Source organism: Hylobates moloch, unplaced genomic scaffold (assembly GCF_009828535.3).
Source record: "Hylobates moloch isolate HMO894 unplaced genomic scaffold, HMol_V3 SCAFFOLD_6, whole genome shotgun sequence".
Lineage (NCBI taxonomy): Eukaryota > Metazoa > Chordata > Mammalia > Primates > Hylobatidae > Hylobates > Hylobates moloch.
The window spans coordinates 84,822,849-84,850,325 of record NW_026652281.1 but is presented as its reverse complement, the minus strand read 5'-3'; the positions used below and the strand labels follow the sequence as shown (position 1 = coordinate 84,850,325).

Below are 27,477 nucleotides of genomic sequence, written 5' to 3'. Positions count from 1 at the left end.
AGGAAATGACTTGACATATACAACTCCAACTGTGATCAAAAGGTAACTAGGAGAATTATGAAGAAATGCTGATTAGAAATAAAATATTCAAATCAAGAATTTATTTCCAAACACACTGAACAAAATATTAAATAAACAAGACAGGTACCATGTTGTTTTCTCTCGCATGACAAGGAAAATATCTCATTTAAAATATAACCACTGACTGACCTCTAAAAAAACTATACACACACACACATATATACTGTATATATACAATATAGATATTATCTTTAAACCTATTAGGAAGAGAACAATTGTATTAATTTTTCTAACAGTCAAGACATTAAACAAAATAGCAAGCATGTCCATTATTTCTATTTCCAACATTCTTCAAATATCTACATAAAACATAAATCTAGTTACTCTAAAACAAATGAGAGTATCTACCAAAATGTTAATCTCAATTTGTTAAGAAATTACCCTTAAAACTTTTTCTTAAGCTGATAATCATAAAGGACATAACATAAAGTGGGAAATACAGACACAGAAGTTCTCTGATTTGTAATTACTTACAGCCTTGGGATGTTTCCGGCATACTGTACAAGTTCATAGAGATCTGCCACTTTCCTTCCTTTAGCAAACTCATCTGTCAGGTAGACCTCCAAGTAGTGCAGTTCATCAGAAATGGCCGTATCTTTTAATTATGATTAAGGACTAAAAATAAAAATAAGCCAACCTAAACAAAACTTTGAAACTTGTTGGAGTCATTATTAACTACTAGGCAGATATCTTAAGTTTTAGTCCTTTAAGAAAGTGTTCAAGTGAAGGAAGAATTTTAGCTGGACTTTTCTTACTTTAAAATAAGGGTTTTAAAGCATGTGTGGTGAAGCAAAGCAGTAAATACAATGGTTACCTGTCAGACTGCTAATGGGTTTTGAAATGGCAAATGATTAAATTCCTGTCCATTTGAGACTGCTGCATAACAAAATCTAAGCATTAAAGAACCAACTGTGTCATAGCCTAAATATCCTCATGAAGGGTTAAAAATTGAGATGCACTGACAACACACTTAAAGACGTTTAAGCATAGGAAAGGAGTACTCTCAAAGTATTTTTCTCACTTAGCACATCTGCATGGAGAAGGAGTGCCATGTGACTCAGATAACGAAGAATAAGATAACTCCAGAAAAACTTCATAAAGAACAAACAAAATTGGCCTTATCAAGAAAAAGACACGGTCCAAATGTTTAGTCTTCAACATTCAAAAGATACAAAGTTCATACTAGCTCTTTGGTGATAACATAGAAGTCCGGAGTTCGCCAAGCATATTAGAAGCATGTTTTAGAGCATCCATAAGCTTGTTTTTGTCCTACAGAAATACCAAGAGAATAGATGAGAATGCTTAATTTAAATAAACATTTATCTTGGTTGTACAAATTCTTTACATCAAGGACTTGTTACATAGTTTTAAAAGTATACCGCACTTAAATGATTTTAACCACATTAAAAAAATCAACTTAGATCGGTTCACCTTGCCGTCTCTACTGAAAAAGAATCTTAGTAAGACTTAACATAGCTAAGACTGCAAGCTTCTTGATAGAATGCTAATCTTTTCAATCTATAGAGACTAGGAAACTAGCTCCATTCATCACATTTTACCTGCAATCAAGAGAACTGGCATACTGATTCAGGTGAAGGAAGATACTATCCTGACATGGCTTTGTCATGGGTTAAAGACTCTTCAGAGCTGTCTGAAATGACTATGCATTTAAGTTTGCTTTCCTCTTGCATTCTTCAAGCCCTCACAATGCCCATATGTTCCACTTAACTCAGAAATGCAAGCAATTCTTTGAGATAGAGGAAACACTACCCATACACAGGAAGAGAAAGAAGCAAGCAATAGCAAACCCATCTTCTCCATTCCAAGACATTTATTTTTCATTCCCAATTTGTTAGCAATGAAACCAATAAAAGATACAAGAGCATATTACTATGCTTTAGAAAGCATAGTAAGACATTTTACAAAGGCAAGATAGCATCATCTTCATCACAGTAAAGTACTAACCAATTTGGCTCAATTCCTTACATTTTAATCCAGAGAATCAACAGTATCTACACAGATTATCTCTTACTTTATCTTTTAGAATATAAAAATATATAAATAAGTGTTAAGTATAATTTTTAAGCTAGCTTCTACAATAAATAAATCTATTCAGCAAAGAAATTAAAGTTTTCAAGATATTTAGAAAAAAAGCTGAATAATTCAAATGCAAAGCATTTAAATCCATTCATTCAACACATATTTACTGAGTACCTATTATATGTTAAGTATTCCTCAGGTCTGAGGTGTAGAACCAAGGAGGCCAGTAATTCTGGTCAGACACCGGTGTGGTAATAATACAGTAATGTATAAATAAAAGGAAGAGTCTCTTGTTCTTATAAGCTTGTATTCTAGGAGGGAAGACAGACAATCCCAAACCATAAATATACATGTGAGTAAACAGGGCTCTTTGTTGAAATTGCTCCACAAAGTGCTTGAGGGAGATGAGACTGAAGATAGATGCTGGTAGACGGTGAAGATTAGATTTACCAGAAACACCTGACTCTAGAAGACACTGCACATGCTTCCTTAGGAACACACGAACTGCAACTGTGCCTCCCACATCGCCATTCTTACCAGGCATCTCTTCATTTGGAATGACTGGACCTTCACAGCCTGTATGGCTTCATCCAAGAGCTTTTCCTGCTCATCCTGAGGGGACTGCTGTGTTGTAGGCTGAAAAATAAAAAATTCCACTGATGTCTCAAGCACACTCAAACCAGCTCTACACCCCAAACCCATTTACCAAATTTTTTTTTTTTGAGACGGAGTCTAGCTCTGTCGCCCAGGCTGGAGTGCAGTGGCGCCATCTCGTCTCACAGCAAGCTCCGCCTCCCGGGTTCAAGCCATTCTCCTGCCTCAGCCTCCTAAGTAGCTGGGACTACAGGCACCCACCACCACGACCGGCTAATTTTTTTTGTATTTTTAGTACAGACGGGGTTTCACCGTGTTAGCCAGGATGGTCTCCATCTCCTGACCTCGTGATCCGCCTGCCTCGACCTCCCAAAGTGCTGGGACTATAGGCGTGAGCCACCGCACCCGGCCCATTTACCAATTATTAACAGCTGCTGCACACAGAGTCCTGCCCAATCGCTGAAGTTAACAGAATAAGACTGACAAAGGAGAACAGTATGTGTACAAAGAATTGCCTCTCTCTCAGAAAGTAGGCTGGCCTCGAAGAAACTTGCAGTGGCAGTTCATGGCTGTGTTCTGCTAACACACTCTGAATCCAACCCAGACATAGCCATCTGACCAATCGAAATCTTGTGATAGGTGTAGCCGAAACCAATCTCTAAAGCCTCTCTTTTCCTCTAGACTACTTATCATCTGCATTTCAGTCTATTCTTAGACAGACTAAGGAACTAGTTTACGAGAACACTGACCAGCCCCTCCTTGGCAATATATAACAAAAGACTAAACAGCCTAGAAATAAAATAGCCAAAATTGTTAGTAACTTACAGTAGAAAACAATAAAGAGCACTGTCCTCAAATAGCTTATACCATTTCAAATATACTGATCTACAGCTACAGTGGACAAAATATATTTAGACACTCTACTCTTTGCCATCAACAAAAATCTGCTTGCAAAATGAATTCAATCTCCATGCCAAAAAGAATTAACCACTTCTTCAAGTCATATAAACACTGTTTATATCTCCACCAAAGCATGCATCACATTATTATTATAAATGATGGTCATTTTTACATCCTTGGGATCCAACACACTGCTTGATACATAATGTGCTCCACAAATGTTCACTGCATAAATGAATACACTGGTTTTAGAATGTTTAGATATTTAACAAAACAATGACTGAATAATTAATGGATGAATAAACAAATTGTGGTATATACATACAATTACAGAATATTATTCAACCATAAAAAGGAATGAAGTATTGCTACATAAACAAAACTAGAAAACATCATGCTAAATGAAAGAAGCTAGACATAAAAAGCCATATATTGTATGATTCCTCTAATATGAAATATTCTGTACAGGAACAGAAAGTAGACTGATGATTACCAGGAGGGAGGCTGAGGGGAATAATCACTTAACGGGCACTGGCTTTCTTTAAGGGGTAGGGAAAATGTTTTGAAACCAAAGGTGGTGATTGTACAGTATTGTGAGCATACTAAATGCCACCTTTAAGGTGAAATAATTTGTTCACCTTAAAATGATTAATTTTTTGTTATGTCATTTCACTTTTATTTTTTAAAACAATGACTAAAGACAAAATGCCTCTCACACAATGAGTTGAAGAGGTGGAAGGCAAAGACCTACACATCAACCTGCAAGGAAAATCTGGTCTGTCTCATTATCTAAGAAAAGCAAAACAACATTTCATTTTGAGATTAACAAAGAAACTTGAGTAACATAAAACCCACTTCTGAACTAGCATAGCTTATAAAAATTGAAAACTTTCTCTTGTTCTAACTTCGGAAAGAGAAAAATATTAACTGAATAATGAACAATGCCATGCATCTCCCTTTTTTTCCCCATGAAAAACTCTAGTAAACTGAGCTCTGCTGCAAGCACTCTTCCTCAGAAGCACAAACAAATTTCAAAGAAAAAGTTAGATATCTTTTAAACTTCACTTAAAGGGAACATGAATCCCAGTGGAACTATTACCATAAAATGCTGGTTTCAGAGGCAAGGATGACACCAGCATTTAAAGATTCTGACTTAATGAAATTTACTGTTCATCTCTCTGAACTTTAGTGAAACCAGGCCATCATTTGGAATTTTTTGGCTCCTTACCTCTGGACGCAATAGATTTAATAATAATTTGAATCAATGGATTTCATTAAGTTCAACTGATCCATTTAGTGATAAACAGTGATACATCTGAATTTTTTTATTTTTCTTTATGATACATCTAGATATTTTAATTAAAAAACGACTTCTTGTTGTGGTAAAATGTACCTAAAATTTACCATTTTAACATTTAAATGTACAGTTCAGTAGCATTAAGTACATTCACATTAATACAGTTACCACCATCTACCTTTAAAACTTTTTATCTTTACAAATGCAAATAGAAACTGTAGCCATTAAACTTCCATTCCGACCCCCCAGGCAATTCTACCTTCTTTTCTCTGAGTTTGACTACTCTACATACTTCATATAAGTGAAATCATACAATATTTTTACTTTTATGTCTCGCTTATTTCACTGACCATAATATCTTCAATGTTCATCCATGTTGCAGTATGTGTCAGAACTTCCCTCCTTCTAAAAACGAAGTATTTCATTATATATCTATATATATATACACACACACTACATTTTGTTTATCCATGGACATATGGGTTGTTTCTACCTTTTGGCTGTTGTGTATGATAATTTTTATTATATAGCAAACGAAACTATGGGTATAAAGAGGTTACAATCAGTTCCAAAAACATTTGTATAGAATGACTAGAAAGATTTAGTGATGTATAAACAAAAGAATGCAATTTTAGGAAAATTCTTCTATTTTGTCTCAACTGAGCTTAAAATAGAAATGTAAATACAAAATGTTGAAGATTACAGATATGACTTATTACAAAGTAAGCTACAAGTGAAGACATAAAGCTATAGTAAAGCAATCTATTTTTATATATTACTCATAAAACAGTGGTTAGGCTAGCAACAGCTATTCTAAGGGCTATTCTTGATGCCTTCCTATGAAGTGTCACATAGAGCCTTAACAGTTATAATATGAGCACGCTGTCATTAAACACAAGCCAATTAACCGGTGTTTCCTCAATCATGAAAGTGGTTTTCCATTTGTAAATGACCATACTTCACAGCTACATGGATCAGAAGAAAATGGAAACCCTACAGAATGGGGATCAAATTAACATTTGTGATTAGGCCCACTTTAGCTTGAGACCCACAAACAGCCCTCTCAAGTCTACAGTTCTAAGGTGCAGAGCAAAGCAAAGGTCATCATGAACTGATCACTTGGAAAACTACACTCCACTCAAACAATGTGCTTTTGTTTCCTCTTCTATGAAACAGAGATGAGAGTACATCACTGTTATGAAGAACAAATGAAACCAACAAATGAAACCAAAGCTCAAAACGTGCCTACTACTTAGTAATAAGCACTTAATAAGTGCTACAATTATTATTCAGTTTAGATACAAATAATTATCTCCACTTATGTTAGAAACCTATGTGGTTCAATCCCCCTGCTCATATGCTGTAGATGTAATCTGACAGTACAATGTAAACCAAATGTAACACTCATTTCTTCAAACAAAGGTACAGAATATCACGTTAATGAAATAACTATTTTAAAAATGATGACATGGCATACATTGACAACTGAAGTAGAGAGAAATAAGGATGATGAGGGCATGACAACTTCAAAGTATAATTTGAACACCAAACGGCTCTAACTTCATTTCCAATACATATCCCCAAGAATCCTCTGATGGAGCACACTGAACGTTCTGGCTTCATCTATTAGCAATACCTTTTCTTTCCACCTGGAGAATTTCTTCCCACCCTCTTTATAGTCTCAGTTCAAGTTACTTCCTGTAGTCATTCCCAAAATCCCCAGGCAAAACTATCCCTCCATGACCCCAAAGCACTGAGTTGACAATGTTAGTAAAGCAATCCACACACTGTATTACAGTTAAGTTCTACAAGCGTGTCTCCCCCAGTAGCCTCTTAAGTTCGACACTGGTACCCAGTGCCACAGTCCGTGACACTGAAGGCACACAAGATGTTTGAAGAATTGAAGTGGATTCTGGAATTTTAGGGCTGGGAAGGGCCAAAGGGGCCAACACTTGCTTTCGGATGCAAAAGTGCGACACCAAGAAGACTAAGCGACCTGCCTAAATTATAGACAGTGACTGTGAAAGAACGAATACTCAAGTTTCCTTTCCCAATAAAATTCATGAGGACAAGACTGTGTGTCTGGCAGATTGCTCCCAACCGGTTCACCCAACAAAGAATCGGAGTGTGTAATACATCCTCAATTAAGTGTTTTCCATTACGAAACAATATAAATGTCAATCCATAAACGCTGGGAAACACACAAATCCTAAAGTTAAATTTTGCGCCAGTCTTGTATCAATTCCTAATTATAAAAATTCTGAGAAACAGGCAAAATCACCTCGTACGGCAACATGTTATAAGAAAATTGTATTTGTAAAACACTTAATCCTTTCTGGCATTAAGACATTTAAAGTGAAATCTGTTTCCAGGCTTACAGATTTACAGAAGCCTATCTACACAGAGTTGAATAAGATAATTAAAGCGGACATACAGTATATACTCAAAAAATTTACTTACACAGTGCAGGCTATGTCAAACGCTAATAAAATGCAAGTGACAACTTGCCTTTGTGGGAACCAGACACAAAGATTCACATTTTGAGGAAGTTCAAGTCTACCGGCCAACAGCCACACCACGATTTGCTGCCGTCACAGAGGGGCCCTAAGGAGAAGGACTGCTTCCAGCAAGTCAAATACTTGGATTTCATCAATGGAGAGACAAAAGAGCCAAGGTGCGCCCAATGCACAAATGCTAAAGGAAACAATCAGTCTCCTTTGCGACCGTCAGGATTAGAAGACAGCCTGAGTCCTTCCAGGAAATTCATGTAAGCAGGTCCCCAGAACTCGCTGACAAACGCTGCAGCCGAAGGCGTGTATGAGGCCAAGAAAGGCCGAGGAACCACTGCGACCCCTCCAGGAGGGCGCGGGGACGGCCGAGCACAACTAGGCACAAAAGGTAGAAACGCAACATCTGGGCGGGTCCCGGCGCCACCTCCGAGTCTCAGGGCCTCCACGCGCCCCGGGGGCCAGACGCTCAGACCTAGGACTACGGGTCCCCTCGTGGTGGGCAGGTGGCCGATTCCACTTAGAGGAGGCCGCAGGCCTTCATGGACCCCAAAGCCTACATGCCAAGTCACCCCCACAGAGAGGCCGCCCCGTCTCTCAGCAACGGCCGCAGCCAGGAGCCGCCGCCCACCCCGGCCCGGATCAGCCTGCCCGCGGCCTTCCTCCTCCTGTCCCCTATCCCGCAGGCCAAATTGGGCTGGCCTTAGTCCCGAACGGTCTGTGGGGCCCCTTCTCCACTCGCTGGGGTCCAGGGCGGTGGGAGAGAGCAGGGGCTATAAGGAGGGTCGACCTGGGTGCCACTGCCCCCCCAGCACTCACCATGGCGACTCCCCAGAGCCTGCAGCAAACAGCACCCAACCCGCGCGGAGCCTCCCGCGGTCATGTGACGCTGCGGCCCCTCCAAGCCCCGCCCTCTCTAGCCCCGCCCCCGGGCCCCACAGGCGGCTCATTGATTGGCCTACTTCTAGGAACCCAAGTCTCGCGTGCTTACTGGCCCTGGCCACTTAACGCTAGATGGACGGACCTGGGCGCCAGCCAATCTCACCACCGCGTGCGAGAGTGGGCGGAGCGGTGCAGGGCAGTGGGGATCGCCCGGAGGCAGGCAGGAGACAACAGGAGGGAAAGGCAGTGTGTGATGAGTTTGTCAAGAAGGAATGAAAAGAGTGGGAGCCAACAAGTCCACGTCCACCATATCTGTGTTGGCGAGTGCGCTAGTGTTGCGCATGCGCAAAAGGAAGACCCTGATTGGCTTGTGGGAAGGTCTCAACGTCCTGTCCTAACCAATCCAGATGCGCCGGGGGTGGGGCCTGTCTCTCACTGGCCGGTGCAACCTTTGCGCGCGGGTTTCGTTGACCCGCGGCGTTCGCCGGAATTGTTCGCTTTTGTGCGGTAGTCATGGGGTCGGAGCTGATCGGGCGCCTGGCCCCGCGCCTGGGCCTCGCCGAGCCCGACATGCTGAGGTGAGTTCCGCCTGGCGGCCCTGGGCCCTCAGGTGAGGCCCGCGCCCTTCCCAGGCGACGGGCGGCGCAGGAGTGACGGGGAGCGCTAGGGCCGGGCGGGATTTAGGGCCTACTTCAAAAAAAACTTCCCGGCCGTGGGCTTGAATGAGATGGCAAGAAGGGCGATGACAAACGGCGATGGCACACTTCCCTGGGAACAGCCAGCCCTGTCCGTGGGTAGCACACGGTGGTAGAAAAACGAGCCAGGGAGAACTTTCTGCTCATTCCGCCAACGCCTACTGCAGTCGTGTTTATAGCGGTGAACCCGACAACGAGGCGCAGACCCCGCTGTCTGTAAGGGCGAGGACTGTGTAGACCTTAACCGGGTCATGCGCCAGAGCCACTGGGCTTGGGGTGGAGCGCGGCCTAGCGGCTGCCTTTAACAAAACAAACAAACTCGGAAAAGCAGGCGCCGTTCCTGCTGAGGCCGGATTGATGGCAGGTGTTAGGCGAGAAAAGATATGGCAAGAGCAGCCCAGGCAGGGACGACAGCTCCTGTAAAAGCCTTGAGATGGGAAGCAGGATCCGGGGTTCGAAATAAATCCATTGTAGCTAAAACGTGGAGCAGTCAGGCGAGGGAAGGCAAGGAAAACAGCACTTAAAAGATTTGAAGACACACCTGCAGGACTCGGTAGTCTTTTAGAACAGTGGTTCTCAAAATGTGGTTCCTGGACCAGCAACAGCCATGTCATCTTGTCACTTGTTAGAAATACAAATTCTTGGGTCCCATCTCAAGCCTACTGATCAGTAACTCGGCCTAGGACCCAGTAATTTGTTTTCACAAGTCCCCAAGGTGATTTTCGCCTACAATCAAGTTTAAGAACTACTGATTTAAAGGAAATAGGAGGAAAGGAGGAACCCTGGTCCAACCTGCCTGTGTCTGTGATAGTTGATGCTTGTTCCAGTAATGGAAGGAGGAAAGAAGGATTGTTTTTTTGTCAAAATTTAACTTCCTTTTGCCTGAAAGCATTTGAGCACAGTGATGTTTGGAGTCAGTGCTGGTTCTGTCTTCCTCTCCCCAGAGGATATGACCTTCATTCCCAGCCCCAGATAAACGTGCCACAGGAGTTAGGCTTAGTGTGAAGCTCACCAGGCTGTATTCATTGTTTATCAACGTGTTGAGCAAACTTCTGAATAAGTTGTAGCGAACACACTGCCCTTTTAACCAGGAAAGCAGAGGAGTACTTGCGCCTGTCCCGGGTGAAGTGTGTGGGCCTCTCTGCACGCACCACGGAGACCAGCAGTGCAGTCATGTGCCTGGACCTTGCAGCTTCCTGGATGAAGTGCCCCTTGGACAGGGTAAGTAGGTCCCACCGAATGTCTGAATAATCCAGTGCAATACTGAAGCTCTTTTAACTTTTGGTTGAACTAAACCCCAGTAAAAACTCTTGTTTTAGAATTGTCTTGGCTATTCTTGTATGTTATTCTGGAAATACTGTAGAATCATTTTGCATTGGAAAAAAATTTTTTGCCATGTTTTCTTTACTCTTCACTGTTTTCCCTGACCACCTCTTTCTCGGCTAGAGGCCATCTTCCACGTTGCTGCTAGCATTATCCTCCTTTTAAAGCAGGTATTTCCAAACCCCTATGCTTTTCTTCCAATGCCACAGTGTTTGAGAGAACAAGCTTTGGGGTCAGGAGGAATTGCGTATTGAGATCAAATCTCCACACTAGCTACCTCTGTTAGCCTCCAGTGTCCTCATCCATAAAGTGAAGATAAAATATCCAATTTCGCTGGATTATTATGAGGATTAAATGTACATAACACCTTTAACACAGTACCTGTGTCATAACGATACACTCATTAAATGGTAATATTAAAAACAAAGCTTTGTTGATGACCATCAAACTCTCCAGCCTCTCTTGAATCCTGGCCTCAAGCTACAGTATTCACTTAACAGACTCTGCACCTCAATGATTTGTGGCTTTGAAAATGCAATACCTTGTTTTTTCCTACAGTGCTCTTCTGGTAAACTCCTATTTGTCTTACATGACCCTGCCTTATTGTTACATTGAAACTTTCCTCAAGTCTCCCAGACAGAGCTGGTTTCCCACAGTGGATCCTCCTGTTTCTTTTCCTAATTTCCTTTTCCTCTTACACACACACACACACACACACACACACACACACATCCACACACACCGCCCCCTACTCCATTCCCGCTACTTCTCTCCTTCCTTTCCCAATAAATTACACGTTAGCACCTTTGTATAAACACAAGTAACCATATATGTGTTTCCTGTGGTTTTTTACTGCCTGTTTTGACTATATTAATATTGTGTTACAATTTTAAATCATCTGTGCATATGCATGACTGCCTGCCTTTGTATAGTTTGAACTCTTTGAAAGCAGTACTTCCTCAGCCTGACATGATTACCAGTTTTTTGACTAAATGAAGCTAAACCTTTAGGTAGAGTGACTTGCCACAAAATTAATTTTGAAAAGTTATACTGCTTATTAAACAAGTGTTTAAGGGTACTAATATATAGAACTTAAGGTTTTTATCATTTGTGTATGTGCTTTTCCTTTCACAGGCTTATTTAATTAAACTTTCTGGTTTGAACAAGGAGACATATCAGAGCTGTCTTAAATCTTTTGAGTGTTTAATGGGCCTGAATTCAAATATTGGAATAAGAGACCTAGCTGTACAGTTTAGCTGTACAGAAGCAGTGAACATGGCTTCAAAGATGCTAAAAAGGTATGGGGCATAAAGAACCTTAATTGAAAATGTATACCAATAGGCCAGGCATGGTGGCTCATGCCTGTAATCCCAGCACTTTGGGAGGCCAAGTCAGGTGGATCATGTGGTCAGGGCTCAAGTGACTGGGCTTTGGGGTCAAGTGACTCAAGACCAGCCTGGCCAATATGGTGAAACCCCATTTCTACTAAAAATACAAAAATTAGCTGGGCGTGGTGTCATGCACCTGTAATCCCAGCTACTCGGGAGGCTGTGGCAGGAGAATTGCTTGAACCCACGAGGTAGAGATTGCAGTAAGCCGAAATTGCATCACTGCACTCCAGGCTGGATGACAGAGCAAGACTCCGTCTTGGGGCGGCAGGGACCAGAAAATTTATACTGATAGATATAAATTATCCATTGTCCTATTCTGGTTAATTTTCAATCTTAAAAAAAAATAACTCATGTTAAGTGACAGCACACATATCCATTTTAAAAGCTTGTAAGTTCTGGTTTACACTTTCAGTCTCTTTTCAAATAATATTTTCTAACAGATAATTCTGCAATAACTTCTCCTTAAGCTATGAGTCCAGTCTTCCCCAGACACAGCAAGTAGATCTTGACTTATCCAGGCCACTTTTCACTTCTGCTGCACTGCTTTCAGCATGCAAGTAAGTATTTCATTAAACATTCAGAAAAGTTACCAATTTACAAGTGGGTTTTTCATCCCCAAGGAATACTTCTAATTTAGTTGATATCAATTCAGAGCATATTTTCCCCTAGAAATAATATTAGGAATATTGGCCAAGTGACCATATTCCCAGTTTATCTCATAATGTAGCTAACAACTTGGAACTAGTGTTGCCAGAATTTCACTAGCCAAATAGCAGCTGTATACATATGCTGGGAATTCTGATTTCAGTCTGCCTTTTATAAGAGATGATATCTGTCATTAAAACAATCTTCATGTGTGATTTTCTGCTCATATTTTTAAAAAAGTACTGGCTGGGCCAGGCGTGGTGGCTCCCGCCTGTAATCCCAACACTGGGAGGTGGAGGCAGGAGGACTGCTTGAGGCAAGGAGTTCAAGACTAGCCTAGACAACATAGTGAGGCCCCAATCTCTTAAGAAAAAAAAAAAAAATTAGCTGGGTGTCAGCGCACGCCTCCAGTCCTGGCTTCTCAGCTACTCGGGAGGCTGAAGCTGAAGGCTCACTGGAGCCTAGGAGTTGTTGGTTATAGTGAGCTATGGTCATGCTAGTACACTGCAGCCTAGGCAACACAGCAACACTGTCTCTAAAAAAAAAAAAAAAAAGCACTGGCTACAACTGTTCTTCAAGGAATTTATAACATATTTTAGTGATAAATTCTCACATCTGAATCTTAAAATTGTGGGTTATCTATGTGTACACTGAAATGTTACCCTGGAAATATTAGTAATTGTTGATATCTTTGTCTAAAGTTATCTTATTTTTATCTTGCCAGAAAACTCCTTAGAAAACAAAATGTAGTTGGCCCTTAAAGAATGGATTTCTCACTACCTACCCACTAATTTTGGTATGCTTGGCTCTATTAGGTACATACCTAGGAGTATTAATTGGCATTTGTGGAAAACATCTCTTCAATTCAACAAAAGCGTGTGCATATATGGAGGGAGTGTAGCTGTTATTGTAGAAAACAGAATAGTCAACCCTACTTTTGAAACCATATTACGCTGAGTAAGAAAAGGTCTTGACAGGTCTATTATTCTGAAGAAAAAGTTTATTTTGTGTTTGTAATTAGTGGTTGCTGTGGAGTCTTATTAGGAGAGTTTGTTTTCAGGGTTGGGGGGGAGGGTTGTTACATTCCTGTAATATAAATATCCTGTGAGTTAAAATGAGCGGAACATTAAAAAGTCCTATGATTGTCATTCATTAAATTAATCTGAGATTTACTAAAGAGTTCTAAAAGTCATGAAGCACTACAGCAAATGTCTTTTATGTGCCCCTTTTGTTATAAAACAGATCCCATTTGCATTTTAACTCTCAGTCCAATAAACGACAACTTAGCATAGATAATAACATGTTTGGAATGAAGGAAAAAAACTAGACAGAGGCTCTTAAAGCATGGTCAAAAAGAAAATAAGTTGATTATCTGGTTGCCCAGAGAAGAAGACTGTACAGGTCTTGAGAAAAGCAAGTTATGAAATTGTTTTGTAGGATTCTAAAGCTGAAAGTGGATAAAAACAAAATGGTAGCCACATCCGGTGTAAAAAAAGCTATATTTGATCGACTGTGTAAACAACTAGAGAAGATTGGACAGCAGGTCGACAGTAAGTATTCTGTAGTTCAAGAATGCGTCATTTGAAAATGTAGTACTTTTGCTTGTAAAAGTCAAATATTTTCAAATATGTAAACTGGCTGCTTCCTAAATTCCGTATTACATGTGGACCAGGTATGTTTTTATTGATGTTTCTAACCTATGATTCCATGAATCTATGCCTGGAAAATAGATTCTCTATTAACATGTTCCCATGTTAAATACCAGCCTGTAGATACATAAGCCAGGATAGAAATTATTCTCAAGTCTGACGAGAGGCCAAAAAGAGAAGTCTAAGATCATTTGTCTTCTCCTCATATTTGATCAGTTAAGGTGTCTAATTTTATTTGTGATCCAAAACATGCCCAAATGCTGAAATTGAGGACAGGAGAAAAATTAACCTTGATAACACTTCTTAAAGGAGAACCTGGAGATTTAGCTACTCCACCACGGAAGAGAAAGAAGATAGTGGTTGAAGCCCCAGCAAAGGGTAAGTTTTACTAACATGGTACTGACATTGACATTTTATGCAGTGAACAGCCCAGTGCTGCTCTAGCAGCTTGCCTGACAGGAATCCAGTTTTAAGTAAATTCTGACTGAATCATTTGATAAGACCAGTTTTCCAAGCAATCAGTAATGGAAGTAACATCGTTATTGGGTAATTAAGAATATGGCTGGTCTGGCACAGTGGCTTATTCCTGTAATTCCAGCACTTTGGGAGGCTGAGGCGGGAGGATTGCTTGAGCCCAGGAGTGCGAGACCAGCCTAGGCAGCTACAGCTAGGTATTTGTCCTACCTGGGCATGGTCTAATGGGAAGTCCCTAGTTGTATAACCAGTCAGCTGGTTGGCTGTTTGTGATTGGCTGGGGATTATTTTCGTCTTTCAGAGGTTCTTTTCCCCCCACAAAGAAATGTTTCCAAGTTAAGTTCCAGTCTGCTTATAAGAGCTTTAGCTACAAAGACAATCTCAGGCAAATGGCTGCATTATTGTTTTAATACCACCTACTGGCTATGTGATTTTTTGGTTTTTTTGTTCGTTTGTTTTTTGGTTTTTGGTTTCTCTTTTTTTGAGACATGGCCTGGTTCTATCACCCATGCTAGAGTGCAGTGGCACGGTCTTGCTCACTGCAGCCTCCGCCTCCTGAGCTCAAACCATCCTCCCACCTCAGCTTCACGTGTAGCTGGGACTACAGGCATGTGCTACCACACCTGGCTAATTTTTGTATTTTTGATAGACATGGGATCTCACTATGTTACCCAGGCTGGTCTTGAACTCTTGGGCTCAAGTGACGCGCCCCCTTCGCTTCCCAAAGTGCTGGGATTAAAGGCATGAGCCACTATGCCCAGCCACTGGCTATGGGATTCTAAGAAAGTCTATAATTTCTGTGAGCCTCAATTTCCTGACCTATAAAATGTGATTAATATTATCACCTATTATGGAGTGTAGTAGGGGTTAAATGAAATAATGCTATTTAAAGTATTTGGTTCAGTGCCTATCAGGCACCAGTTAAGTGCTTGATAGATGTTAGCTATTATTAGATGTCTTGGAATGCTTGGAGTGTAAGGGAGAGAAAAAAGTGATAGCTAAGCTAGGTGTGGTAGTGTGAGCCTATAGTCCCAGCCGCGGTCCCAGCTTCTCAGGAGGTGGAGGTGGGAGGATCATTTGAACCTCGGAGTTTGAGTGCAGCCTGAGCAACGTTACAAAATCCCATCTCAAAAAAAAGTGATAACTGCTGTTTCTCCACGTCATTTCAGTATCTTTTCTATTGTAGACAGTTTAAACAAGTTTACCTTTTTTTAATTTCATTTCTAAGCATAAGAATTTTGAAATTCCTTTTGGTAATTTTCTGTCAGAAATGGAGAAGGTAGAGGAGATGCCACATAAACCACAGAAAGATGAAGATCTGACACAGGATTATGAAGAATGGAAAAGAAAAATTTTGGAAAATGCTGCCAGTGCTCAAAAGGCTACAGCAGAGTGATTTCAGCTTCCAGACTGGTATGCATTTCAAACCGATAGTACATTGCCACCTCCAGGAAGACTTGACGGCTTTGGGATTTTGTTTAAACTTTTATAACAAGGATCCTAAGACTGTTGCCTTTAAATAGCAAAGCAGCCTACCCGGAGGCTAAGTCTGGGCAGTGGGCTGGCCCCTGGTGTGAGCATTAGACCAGCCACAGTGCCTGATTGGTATAGCCTTATGTGCTCTCCTACAAAATGGAATTGGAGGCTGGGCACAGTGGCTCACGCCTGTAATCCCAGCACTTTGGGAGGCCGAGGTGGGTGGATCACCTGAGGTCAGGAGCTCAAGACCAGCCTGGCCAACATGGTGAAACCCCATCTCTACTAAAAATACAAAAATTAGCCAGGTGTGGTGGTGCGTGCCTGTAATCCCAGCTCCTCAGTAGGCTGAGACAGGAGCATCACTTGAAGCTGGGAGGCAGAGGTTGCAGTGAGCCCAGATTGTACCACCGCACTCCAGCCTGGGTGACAGAGCAAGACTTGTCTCATACATAGATGGATGGATGGATGGATGGATGGATGGATGGATGGATGGATGGATGGGATGGATAGATGGGATGGATAGATAAGATAGATAGATAAGATAGATAGAATAGATAGATGGAATTGGAGCCATTTTGCTTTAAGTGAATAGCAGTCCCTTATTCAGAATATAAAATTCAGTCTGAATGGCATCTTACAGATTTTACTTCAGTTTTTGTGTAAGGTATTTTTTGTTTGACTAAATCAATATATTGTACAGCCTAGGTTAATAAATGTTATTTGTGTATGCATTCAAGTTGTACTTGTCATCAGTTTGGGGGAATCCTTCTTATGCTAAAAGCTATGTCTCCTCTAACAGGAAAAAGCCCAGGTTGCTGTCCACTGAGCCACACTGCCCACCAGACCACAAACTCAAATCAGACTTTAAAACCTTGCTCAGCCACTTATCACCTGTGAAACCTTTAGCAAATTAACTTTTTTATGCCTCATCTATAAAGTAGGAGCAGAAATAGTACCACCTCGTAGATAATATGGAGGAGTTTCTGAGCCAATACATATAAAGCATTTAGCACAGCACCTGCTATGAGTAAGCATTTAGAAAATATTAGAATAGAGAAAGAATCTCACATATGGAGGTCTCATAATTAAACATTAGCACCTTTTTATAAAATCAAGCCTTTTTTTAAATATCTACATATTGAAAAATGTAAACTTAGTACATACTACTTATTTTCAGACTATGGAAAAGGACCTTTTCATGGATGGTAAGAAGTTGCTAAAGGCATCATGCCGGACATGATTTTAACTAAAATTAAGAATATATGATATAATTAAGTATTTCCATGATAAAGGGATTGCATCCAAATGTTTAAAATCTACTTAGAATGACATCAGTAATAATAATGGTTGCCTTTTATCTGCTACAGGTAATGAATAATACCTGCTACATAGATCTAGAATGACTAAAGGTGATGTCTCTTTTTTCCCCCTACCCTTTGTAGTTTTAGAACTTTAGCAGACTAAGGCTAAAGAAATACCACAATCAAATGGTCCCAACATAAGCATGTCTGGCAAGGCCTGTGGTATTGGGGAATGAACATGAGCTTTGGAACCACACACACTTGGGTTTAAATTCTGGCTCTGCCACTTCTCCCCTAACAAAAGCCCAAAATCTTACTGAGCCTAAGTTTTCCTATTTATAAAATAGAAAAGCTGGGCACAGTGGTGTGCACCTACAGTCACAGCTACTCAGGGGCCAAGGCAGGAGGATCACTTGAGCCAAAGAGTTTAAGTCTGAAGTATGCTATGATCACACCTGTGAATAGCCACTGCACTCCAGCCTGGGCAGTACAGGGAGACCCCATCTCTTAAAAAAAAAAAAAAAAAAAAAAGCTAAAATAGAAATACCTGCCTTGTGAGGATTAAAGGTACTATTGTATTTGTGAAGTGCACAGCATTTAGAAGGCATTCACTAAATAGCTCTTGTTATGGCTTTGATCCAAAATTGATAAATCTGCCTCATTTATTAAGAAAGTATGTAATTTGAGACCCAGCACAATGGCTCAGGCCTGTAGTCTTAGCACTTTGGGAGGCTGAGGCAGGCAGATTGCCCGAGCTCAGGAGTTCGAGACCAGCCTGGGCAATATGGCAAAACCCCATCTTACTAAAAAATACAAAAAATTAGCCAGGCATGGTGGCAGGCGCCTGTAGTCCTAGCTACGCAGGAGGCTGAGGCACGAGAATTGCTTGAACCCAGAAGGTGGAGGTTGCCGTGAGCCGAGATTGTGCCACAGCACTCCAGCCTGGGTGACAGACGAGACTATCTCAAAAAAATAGAAGCTATGTAATTTGTTACTTGGTGTCAAGATTTAGATTTCTAGCTTCGAGTCAAAAGCAATGTACTTATCACCCTGTAAAGTTAAGCACATTCACCTACTTAAAAATTATAGTAAAATATATGTAACAAAATACACTATCTTAATCTTTTTAAAGTGTTTATGGTTAAGTATTATGTAGTCATTTTGTTTTGCAACCAATCTCCAGAATTTTTTCATCTTGCAAAACTGACTTAACCATTAAACAACTCCCCATTCCTCCCCACATCCCCTGACAACCACCATTGTACTCACTGTCTCTGAATTTGATTAAGGATTCATGTAAGTGGAATCACAGTATTTGTGACTGGCTTTTTTCACTTAGTATAATGTTCTCGAGATTATCCATTGTTGTAACGTGTCAGAAGTTCCTTTTTAAAGTTGAATATTCAGTTGTATATACCACATTTTGTTTATTCATCCATCAGTGTGACACTTGGGTTGATTTGAGTAATGCTGCTATGAACATGTGTGTACAAATACCTCTTGAGGACCCTGCTTTCAATTCTTTTGGGTATACACTCAGAAATGGGATTGCTGGATCATATGGTAATTCTATTGATTGATTGAGATGGAGTCTCATTCTGTCACCCAGGCTGGAGTGCGGTGGCACGATCTCAGCCCACTGCAAACTCTGCCTCCTAGGTTCAAGCAATTCTCCTGCCTCAGCCTCCCAAGTAGATGGGATTACAGGTGCCCACCACCACGCCTGGCTAATTTTTGTAGTTTACTTAGTAGAGACAGGGTTTTGCCATGTTGGCCAGGCTGGTCTCGAACTCCTCACCTCAGCTGATCCACCTTCCTCAGCCTTCCAAAGTGTTGGGATTACAGGCATGAGCCACCACACCCGGCCTCTATTTTTAAATTTTTGAGGAACTGCCATAGAGGGTATGCCATATTACATTCCACCCACAGTTCCCTTTCTCTACATCTTTGCCAACACTTGTTATTTTCTAGTTTTTCTTTTTTTTTTTTTAATAGTAGCCATCCTAATGGGTGTGAGGTGTTACCTCATTGTGGTTTTGATTTGCTTTTCCCTAATATTAGGGGAAAGATGTTGGGCATCTCTTCATGGACTTGAATAGACATTTTTTAAAGAAAATATACAAACAGCGAATATGCCCCTTTTTGAATCAGGTTGTTTGGTTTTTGTTGTTGAGTTGTAGGAGCTCTTTATATATTCTAGATATTAACCCTTATCAGATATGACAGGTAAATATTTTCTCCCATTCCTTAGGTTGCCTTTTCACTCTGTTGATTATGGCCCTTGATGCATGGAAGCTTTTAATTTTGATATAGTCCAATTTATTTTTACTTCTGTGGTCCGTACTCTTGCTATCATATCCAAAAAATCATTGCCAAATCCAATGTCATGAAGCTTTTCCCCTGTTTTCTTCTAAGAGTTAAATGGTTTTAGCTCTTACATTTAGGTCTTTAATCCATTTTTAGTTAATCAGGCACATTCACTTTTAAATTACCCTGTTAAGATGTGATTCTGATAAATCTAAAATTTCTGAGCCTTAAGTAGCATATGAGAATAAATATAAGTAGTATTGTCTGTTTTTTCTTTATGCCATGAAAGCAAGTAATGGTATTTTGATTATTTGCAATATAATATGTACTTAGTTATTTTTTTAAATTAGTTGGGGAGTGGAGGAATTACCTTAAAGCAGTCTTGTCCAAATGCCCTCCTAGGAAGCCTTTCTGCAGTTTTCTAACACAGTTACAATCCCAGTGATGAATGCTGTGATGGTTAATACTGAGTGTCAACTTGATTGGATTGAAGGATACAAAGTTTGATCCTGGGTGTGTTTGTGAGGGTGCTGCCAAAAGAGATTAACATATGAGTCTGGGCTGGGAAAGATCCACCCTTATTCTGGTGGACACGATCTAATCAGCTGCCAGCAAATATAAAGCAGGCAGTAAAACGTGAAAAGGAGAGACTGGCCTAGCCTCCCAGCCTACATCTTTGTCCTGTGCTGGATGCTTCCTGCCTTCAAACATCGGACTTCAAGTTCTTCAGTTTTGGAACTCGGACAGGCTCTCCTTGCCCCTCAGCTTGCAAACAGCCTATTGTGGGACCTTGTGATCACGTAAGTTAATACTTAATAAACTCCCCTTTATATACATATATATATATGTACACACATATTTTATATATATATACACATATATATATACACATTATATATATATATATATATATATATCCTGTTCTGTCCATCTAGAGAACCTTGACTAATACAGATGCTTACTAGTTAGTGAATTTGTGTGTTTCAGTACTGTTGTTATAAACACTTTTTGGAAGCTCACTTCTTTAACAGTTCTTCATGGTTTAACTGATTAAAACGTTTTTTTTGTCATGAATGTTTTCAAATACAACAGTAAAGAGGACAGTATAATGAAACCCATACACATCACCTAGACCCAAGTTATTAGATGTTGCCATACTTACTTAACTATACCTTCCTTTTTCTCTGAAGTCATTTAACCACATTGCCAATATCACACCTCACAAAATTAATAGTAACTCTATCATCAAATGGGAAATTCATAATCTAAATGTCTCAAAAATATCTTTTTATTGTTTGCTCAAATCAGGGTCAACACAAGGTTCGCACTTGACATTGAGTTGTGAATTTTTAATTATAAAAGTAATACATGCGGGCCAGGCGCAGTGGCTCACACCTGTAATCCCAGCACTTTGGGAGGCTGAGGTGGGCAGATCACAAGGTCAAGAAATTGAGACCATCCTGGCCAGCATGTTGAAAGCCTGTCTCTACTAAAAACACAAAAATTAGCTGGGCATGGTGGTGCATGCCTGTAGTCCCAGCTATTTGGGAGGCTGAGGCAGGAGAATCGCTTGAACTCAGGAGGTGGAGGGTGCAGTAAGCCAAGATTGCGCCACTGCACTCCAGCCTGGCAAAAGAGTGAGACTCCATCTTGGAAAAAAAAAAAAAAAGGAATACATGCTCATTGTAAAAAAAAAAAAAAGATTCAAAAGGTTCAGAAAGATAAATGAAAAGTGGAATTCCCCCTCTCCCAATCACTCACTTTTCACACTCCACTGTTAAGTTTCTTGCATATCCTACAATTTTTTAATGTACATACAAGCATATGTCTCTTCACAAATGGGATGATACCATATATACATTCTATAATTTTTTTAAGAAAAAATGGCTTTCAGTATATCTAGATCTCTCTATAACAGCTGTGAGGTATTCCACTCTATGGATGTGGCAAAATTCATTTAACTAAAACCAAACTAATAGGCATGTGTTGGTTGTTTTTACTGGGCCATTAGCAACAGTGCTATAGTAAACATCATTTTGCATAAATCTCTATACAATTGTTCAAGTACGGAAGGATAAATTTCTAGAAATAAAATTTCTGGATGAAAGCATGGGCATGACTTTTATTTGGATACATATCCATCAAAAGTGGGAGAATGCCATTTTCCCTACACCCTCACCAATTCTTCACCAATCTGACAGGTGGAAAAAGTGGGCCCCAACTACCTTTTAGAGTTTCTCTGCCCAGCAGTTTCCAGTGACTGTACATGCAAATGGAAAAGTCCCATTAGAAATAGTTGACCCAACACAGTTGCAATCAAATATTTGAGCTAAGTACACACCAGCAAAGTACTAAAAATATCCAGAAAAACTCAAACTTCATAAAACCTCAAATTTCAAATCAAGGATGCTAAAATCCACATAGCTCACTTGTGTGGGCCTGGCCTAAACAGACCCCTCAAAGGAACTTTGGAGGGAAATTGTTTCTCTAGGTAAGGAATAACAGCATAAAGGGAAAAAAATTAAAATTGGTAGATACAGGATTCTCTCTAGATCTGCCCAGTCCAATATAGACGCCACTAACCACATGTGGCTATTAAACACTTAAAATGTAGCTAGTGCAACTGCAGAACTGAATTTCTAATTTTATTTAATTTTAATACATGTAAAAGTGGATACTTCAGTTATTGGAAAACTGAGTTATGTTTCAAACAACTTGAGTGTGTAAATACATTTTCCACAGTAAGTTTTAAGACATCTAAATACAGATTAAGTACGTCTGATGAAAATCTAGCATCTGAATTGACAGGTTTTTTTTTTGTGGGGGGTGGGGACAAAGTTTTGCTCTGCCACCCAGGCTGGAGTGCAGTGGTGTGATCTCAGCTCACTGCAACCCCCACCTCCTGTTTAAGTGATTCTTGTGCCTTAGCCTCCCAAGTAGCTGGGATTACAGGTGTGCGCCACCACGCCCAGCTAATTTTTGTATTTTTAGAGATGGGGTTTTACCATGTTGGCCAGCAATCTGCCCACCTTGGCCTCCCAAAGTACTGGGATTACAGATGTGAGCCACCATGCCCAGCCTTGACATGTGTTTTTAAGTGTAAAATATACCAGATTTTGGAGACTTAGTATGAGAAAAGGAATATAAAATACCTCTTTTTTTTTTGAGACAGAGTTTTGCTCTTGTCGCCCAGGCTGGAGTTCAATGGTGTGATCTTGGCTCACTGCAACCTCTACCTCCTGGGTTCAAGCGATTCTCTGGCCTCAGCCTCCCTAGTAGCTGGTAAAATATCTCAATTTTATATTGATTACATATTGAAATATTTTTGATACACTAAGTTACATAAATTATTAAAATTGACTTTCAATGGGTTTTGTTAGAGAAGTTACTAGAAATGTTTTAATTATGTGTATAGCCTGTACTATATTTTTGTTGGGCAGTGCTGCTCTAGATATGGTAATTAACTACCTTTTTCTGGGGAGATGTTTCATAGCATTCTCCAGAATCTTAAGTCCAAAACAGGGTATGAACCACAATAGAACTATAAAATATACTCTCTAGCTCCTTCTGGAGGCTGCCCTCAAAGAAACTTTTAAAGAAAGATAACAGACATTTAAAAAATAAGACATTTTACTAAATCACTATCACTGTCTCATCAAAGGACAACTTCCAGCAGCTGTGTCTTCTGATGTTCATTCTTCAGCTGACCAACTTGGAGGAGGCCTAGACTTGCTGGTACTGAAACTGTTAGTTCCCAACAAGGGTTAGCCTTCCAGAGGAAATGTAACAACTTGAGAACTGCAGCAGCAGGATAACCTCTCCACCTGCCTACCTCTCTGTCAAAAAACAAGAGCCTCTGTTATGAGACAAAAATCCTGAAAGGTGGTGAAACTGTTGCGTGTCTAATTAAAATCTAAAATTCACAACATTGACTAAAGCTGCTCACCTGAGGCCGAGCACCGTGGCTCATGCTTCTATTCCCAGCTCTTTGGGAGGCCAAGACAGGTGGATAACCTGAGGTCAGGAGTTCGAGACCAGCCTGGCCAACATGGCAAAACCCCATCTCTACTAAAAATACAAAAATTAGCTGGGCGTGGCAGCACACACCTGTAATCCCAGCTACTTGGGAGGCTGAAGCACAAGATCACTTGAACCCGGGAGGCAGAGGTTGCAATGAGCCAAGAACACACCAGTGCACTCCAGCCTGGGTGACAGAGGAAGACTCTCTCAAAAAAAAAAAAAAAACAAAAACTAAAGCTGCTCACTTGAGAAAAAAATGGGAATAGCACAAAAATCATGTAGAAGGAAGGAAATTTAAAAGATTGTGTATTTTTTAATAATAAAGTACTCCTTTTAACCATTTTACAAGTTGGTAAAGTATCTAAATATACATGTATTCAAGTTCGTATATGTATTAGTTGAAGCTTGGTGTGGTGGCTCACACCTATAATCCCAGCACTTTGGGAGGCTGGGGCAGGTGGATCGCTTGAGCTCAACACAGCAAAACCCTGTCTCCACTAAAAATACAAAAATTAGCTGGGTGTAGTAGCAGGCATCTATAATCCCAGCTACTCATGATCACCTGAGCCCAGGAGGCGGAGGCTGCAGTGAGCCAAGATCACACCACTGCACTGCAGCCTGGGCAACAGAGTGAGACCCTGTCTCAAAAAAAAAAAAGTGTTAGTTGCTTGCCATGTTGAGAACAGTATGATTTCAGTGAAGGGATGACAGGGCTACTCTAATGTGTATAGAAAAGTGTTTAAATGTACAGTGGACCTTTGAACAATGTGAGGGCCAGGAGTACCTACCCCCTTGCAGTCGAAAATCTGAGTATAACTTTTGTCTCCCCAAAAACTTAACTACTAATAGCCTAATGTTGACTGGAAGCCCTATCAATAATATAAACAGTCAATTAACACCCATACACACATACGTGTATGTGTGTGTGTGTGTATACATACACTGTATTCTCTCTTTTTTTTTTTTTTTTTGAGACGGAGTCTTGCTTTGTTGCCTAGGCTGGAGTGCAGTGGTGCAATCTTGGCCCACTGCAAACTCCGCCTCCTGGGTTCAAGCAATTCTCCTGCCTCAGCCTCCTGAGTAGCTGACATTACAGGCATCTGCCACCCCGCCCCACTAATTTTTGTATTTTTAGTAGAGACAGGGTTTCACTGTGTTGGCCAGGCTGGTCTTGAACTCCTGACCTCAAGTGATCTGCCTGCCTCAATCTCCCAAAGTGCTAGGATTATGGGCAGGAGCCACCGCACCCGGCTTATATACTGTATTCTTACAATAAAGTAAGCTAGAGAAAAGTTACTAAAATCATAAGGAGGAGAACATATGTTTACTATTCATTAAGTGAAAGTGGATCATCATAAAGGCGTTCATCTTCATCATCTTCCTGTTGAGTAGGCTGCAGAGTGGGATGAAGAGGAGAGCATGGTGTTGCTGTCTCAGGGGTGGCAAAGGTGGAAGAAAATCCATGTATAAGTTGACTGTGCAATTCAAGCCCTGTTCAAAGGTCAACTGTACATATATATAGGAAGTGTACGTGTAGAGTGACAACACTGAGAGTGCTACAGCCTGAGGCAGCAGAAGAGCAGCAGCTTTCCTTTATGTCTCAGGATGTATCATTTCTGTGTTTCTCAGAAAGCTGAACCTCATTACATTCTTATCTCTTTCATAAATTGCCTATCAGCTTCCAGACTTACAAGACCAGAAATTTATAACCAAGACAGAGGGGTTAAGACAGGGCAGAATTAGGAGAGAGGTGGAGGTGTGTGGAGATTTTAAAAGTACACTCAAAATGATCACTTCTCTGATTTGGCTATGACAGTTGACATATTTTGACATTTCAAGTGATGCTGATTCTCAAAAGGGAGCATAAGTTAAAGCAAGTTTGAAGATCACTGTCCTAAATCCACATGGCTTGACACAAGAATGGGGTAGTACAATAAAATGTCAGCTCACACCTGAGGAAATCAAAATTCTAGGAATTCTTTGTACTGGAGGAGATAATACTGAATAATATGGCCCCTGCAAAGTAGTCTACTGAGTTCTTTAATCAGTGTGAGTTTAGAATTTACATTTGACAGATGCAAAGTACCTACCTAAAGCATCCTTACACTTACCACCAAAAGTAGGTATATTTGAAAAGTACACAGAGCATTTCACATGTAGTGATCTTACAAGGCAGGAAAAAAACGTTCTTAGGAAGCTTCTTTACAGCCACTTTTCATCTACAACGAAGGCAGCAGCCATAACTATTTTTACAAAATAAGTGGAATCAATAATACAAAAACCAAATTATTTAAATGTTTGAGTCATCTCTTCACTTCACCACTGGCCTCAGTAATTTCTGGACCCATTGGAGCAGCAGAGTTGAAGATTAGGGAGAAGTTGGAAATTTCCTTAACCTGTTGGCAGCAGTCACCACATAGAAATGTTTCTTGAGGCAAGGAGAGAAGAAAAGAAAAGAAAAAGCATGTATTTTAGACCAGTGGCTTTATGAAGAAACAATAAAAGGATTTAAGTGAGTCCAGCCACTGGGGTTGGTTTAAATCTGATAACCTAAAGGGGAGACAAGTTTCTAAAATAATTATGGAATAGTCACATGACTTTCAGGGGCATGTTGGGAGTAAATATGAAGTGGGAAGATACATCATCCTGCCCCCTTTTTTTTCTTTTTTTGGGGAGGGGGTGGGGGGTGGGGATGAGGTCTGGCTCTGTTGCCCAGGCTGGAGTGCAGTGGCGTGATCTTGGCTCACTGCAACCTCTACCTCCTGGGCTCAAGCAATCCTCCCACCTCAGCCTCCCAAGTAGCTGGGACTGCAGGCAACCACCACCAGGACTGGCTAATTTTTGTCTTGTTTGTAAAGATATGGTCTCACTATGTTACCCAGGTTTATCCTGCCCTTTTCACATGAAAAATGGAGCACCCTAGAACAGTGTCTTATTTTTATTTTTTATCAGCCTACATCATGCTTTGACAGAACAGTGTTTCTCAAATTGTGATTCACAACCAAGCAGTGGGTCATGAATTCAAATTGGTGGGTTGTGAACAGCGTTTAAAAAATAAAACCAAGTGGCACAGAATAGAAAATATCAGAATACATCATACTCTGTTAGAGAAAATGTTGTGATTTTTTTTTAAAACAGAGATGGGAGTCTCCCTCTGTCACCCAGGCTGGAGTACACTGGCGTGATCACGGCTCACTGCAGCCTCAAACTCCTGAACTCAAGTGATCTTCCCCACTCAGCCTCCCGAATAGCTGGGCCTATAGGTGCAGGCTACCACGCCTGAGTCAAATTTTTGTTGTGTGTGTGTGTGTTTCCCGGTATGTGTGTACACGTATAGGTATTCTTGTGTACTGGCTCCATACATAAAGGGTTTTGTTTGTGCTTTTGGATCCCCAGTGAGGATCTAAGTCCATATTAAATTGTTGGAAGCCACTTCCCTGGATCACAACTGCTTTTAAGATAGGTTTTATGTCCATGGTACTAAAGAATTCTGTTGTAAACAAGAGAATTGTTTACAACAGGCCTTTCTTATCTCCCATTTCTGAAATGTGGAAGAATCAGGCCTCAAGCTCTAAGCAGTTAGTTCAGGAGCTTCACCGTGATTGCCACTGAGAACATACACTTAAGCTTCATTCTGTCACTTCAAGTGTCCATATAAGCACAAACCAAATGTAAGTTTTATGCCAGTTATTTTTGCTCTGTGACATTTTTAAATCAAGCTAGCAGCTTTTGACATGAGAGAGATTTTCCCCCCAAATAATCTTTCTGTTTAGAATCAAAATGTAAGTAAAAACTTGGCTACAGGCTGGGTGCAGTGGCTCATGCCTGTAATGCCAGCACTTTGGGAGGCTGAGGCAGGAGGATTGCTTGAGGTCAGGAGTTCAAGACCATC

At 40.6% G+C, this 27,477-nt stretch overlaps 2 protein-coding genes and 1 long non-coding RNA gene across 7 annotated transcripts in view; 1 reads left to right on the top strand and 2 right to left on the bottom strand.

The window, feature by feature from the left end:
- On the bottom strand, positions 1-8,296 carry LOC116471227 (uncharacterized). 2 transcript variants are annotated; one of them, XR_009214191.1, is made up of 5 exons: positions 8,239-8,296; positions 2,659-2,757; positions 1,218-1,350; positions 556-676; positions 1-46 (listed from the first exon to the last, which is right to left on the bottom strand). It is a non-coding gene; the product is annotated as an uncharacterized LOC116471227 (long non-coding RNA). The 2 variants fall into 2 exon arrangements; XR_004248760.2 differs by having other exon boundaries at positions 1,254-1,350.
- ORC6 (origin recognition complex subunit 6) lies at positions 7,559-16,688 on the top strand. Of its 3 annotated transcripts, none has more exons than XM_058440958.1 (7): positions 7,559-7,810; positions 10,088-10,217; positions 11,454-11,617; positions 12,178-12,267; positions 13,793-13,905; positions 14,314-14,382; positions 15,747-16,688. In XM_058440958.1, exons 2-7 carry the CDS (start codon positions 10,170-10,172, stop codon positions 15,872-15,874), a joined length of 612 nt encoding a protein of 203 aa, XP_058296941.1. In that variant the 5' UTR covers positions 7,559-7,810; positions 10,088-10,169; the 3' UTR covers positions 15,875-16,688. The 3 variants fall into 3 exon arrangements, with proteins under 3 accessions (XP_058296941.1, XP_032013173.1, XP_058296940.1); XM_032157282.2 differs by lacking the exon at positions 7,559-7,810 and adding an exon at positions 8,385-8,879; XM_058440957.1 differs by lacking the exons at positions 7,559-7,810; positions 14,314-14,382 and adding an exon at positions 8,385-8,879.
- A 3,803-nt stretch (positions 16,689-20,491) lies between these two features.
- The window catches only part of LOC116471225 (UPF0547 protein C16orf87), a 130,022-nt gene continuing 123,036 nt past the window's right edge, over positions 20,492-27,477 (bottom strand). The window contains exon 13 of one of the 2 annotated variants that reach the window (XM_032157280.2): positions 20,492-26,013. In XM_032157280.2, the coding sequence (XP_032013171.1) occupies positions 25,954-26,013 (60 nt within the window). In that variant the 3' untranslated portion in view covers positions 20,492-25,953. The remainder of the gene's footprint in view (positions 26,014-27,477) is intronic. The other variant, XM_058440955.1, reaches the window with a different exon arrangement.

Excerpts from the sequence above, each read along its gene's own strand:
- ORC6 (XM_032157282.2), top strand. The coding sequence starts at position 8,815 with ATGGGGTCGGAGCTGATCGGGCGCCTGGCCCCGCGCCTGGGCCTCGCC. Across the intron at positions 10,218-11,453 it reads TGAAGTGCCCCTTGGACAGG|GCTTATTTAATTAAACTTTC; the intron begins GTAAGTAGGTCC and ends TTCCTTTCACAG. Across the intron at positions 13,906-14,313 it reads GATTGGACAGCAGGTCGACA|GAGAACCTGGAGATTTAGCT; the intron begins GTAAGTATTCTG and ends CACTTCTTAAAG.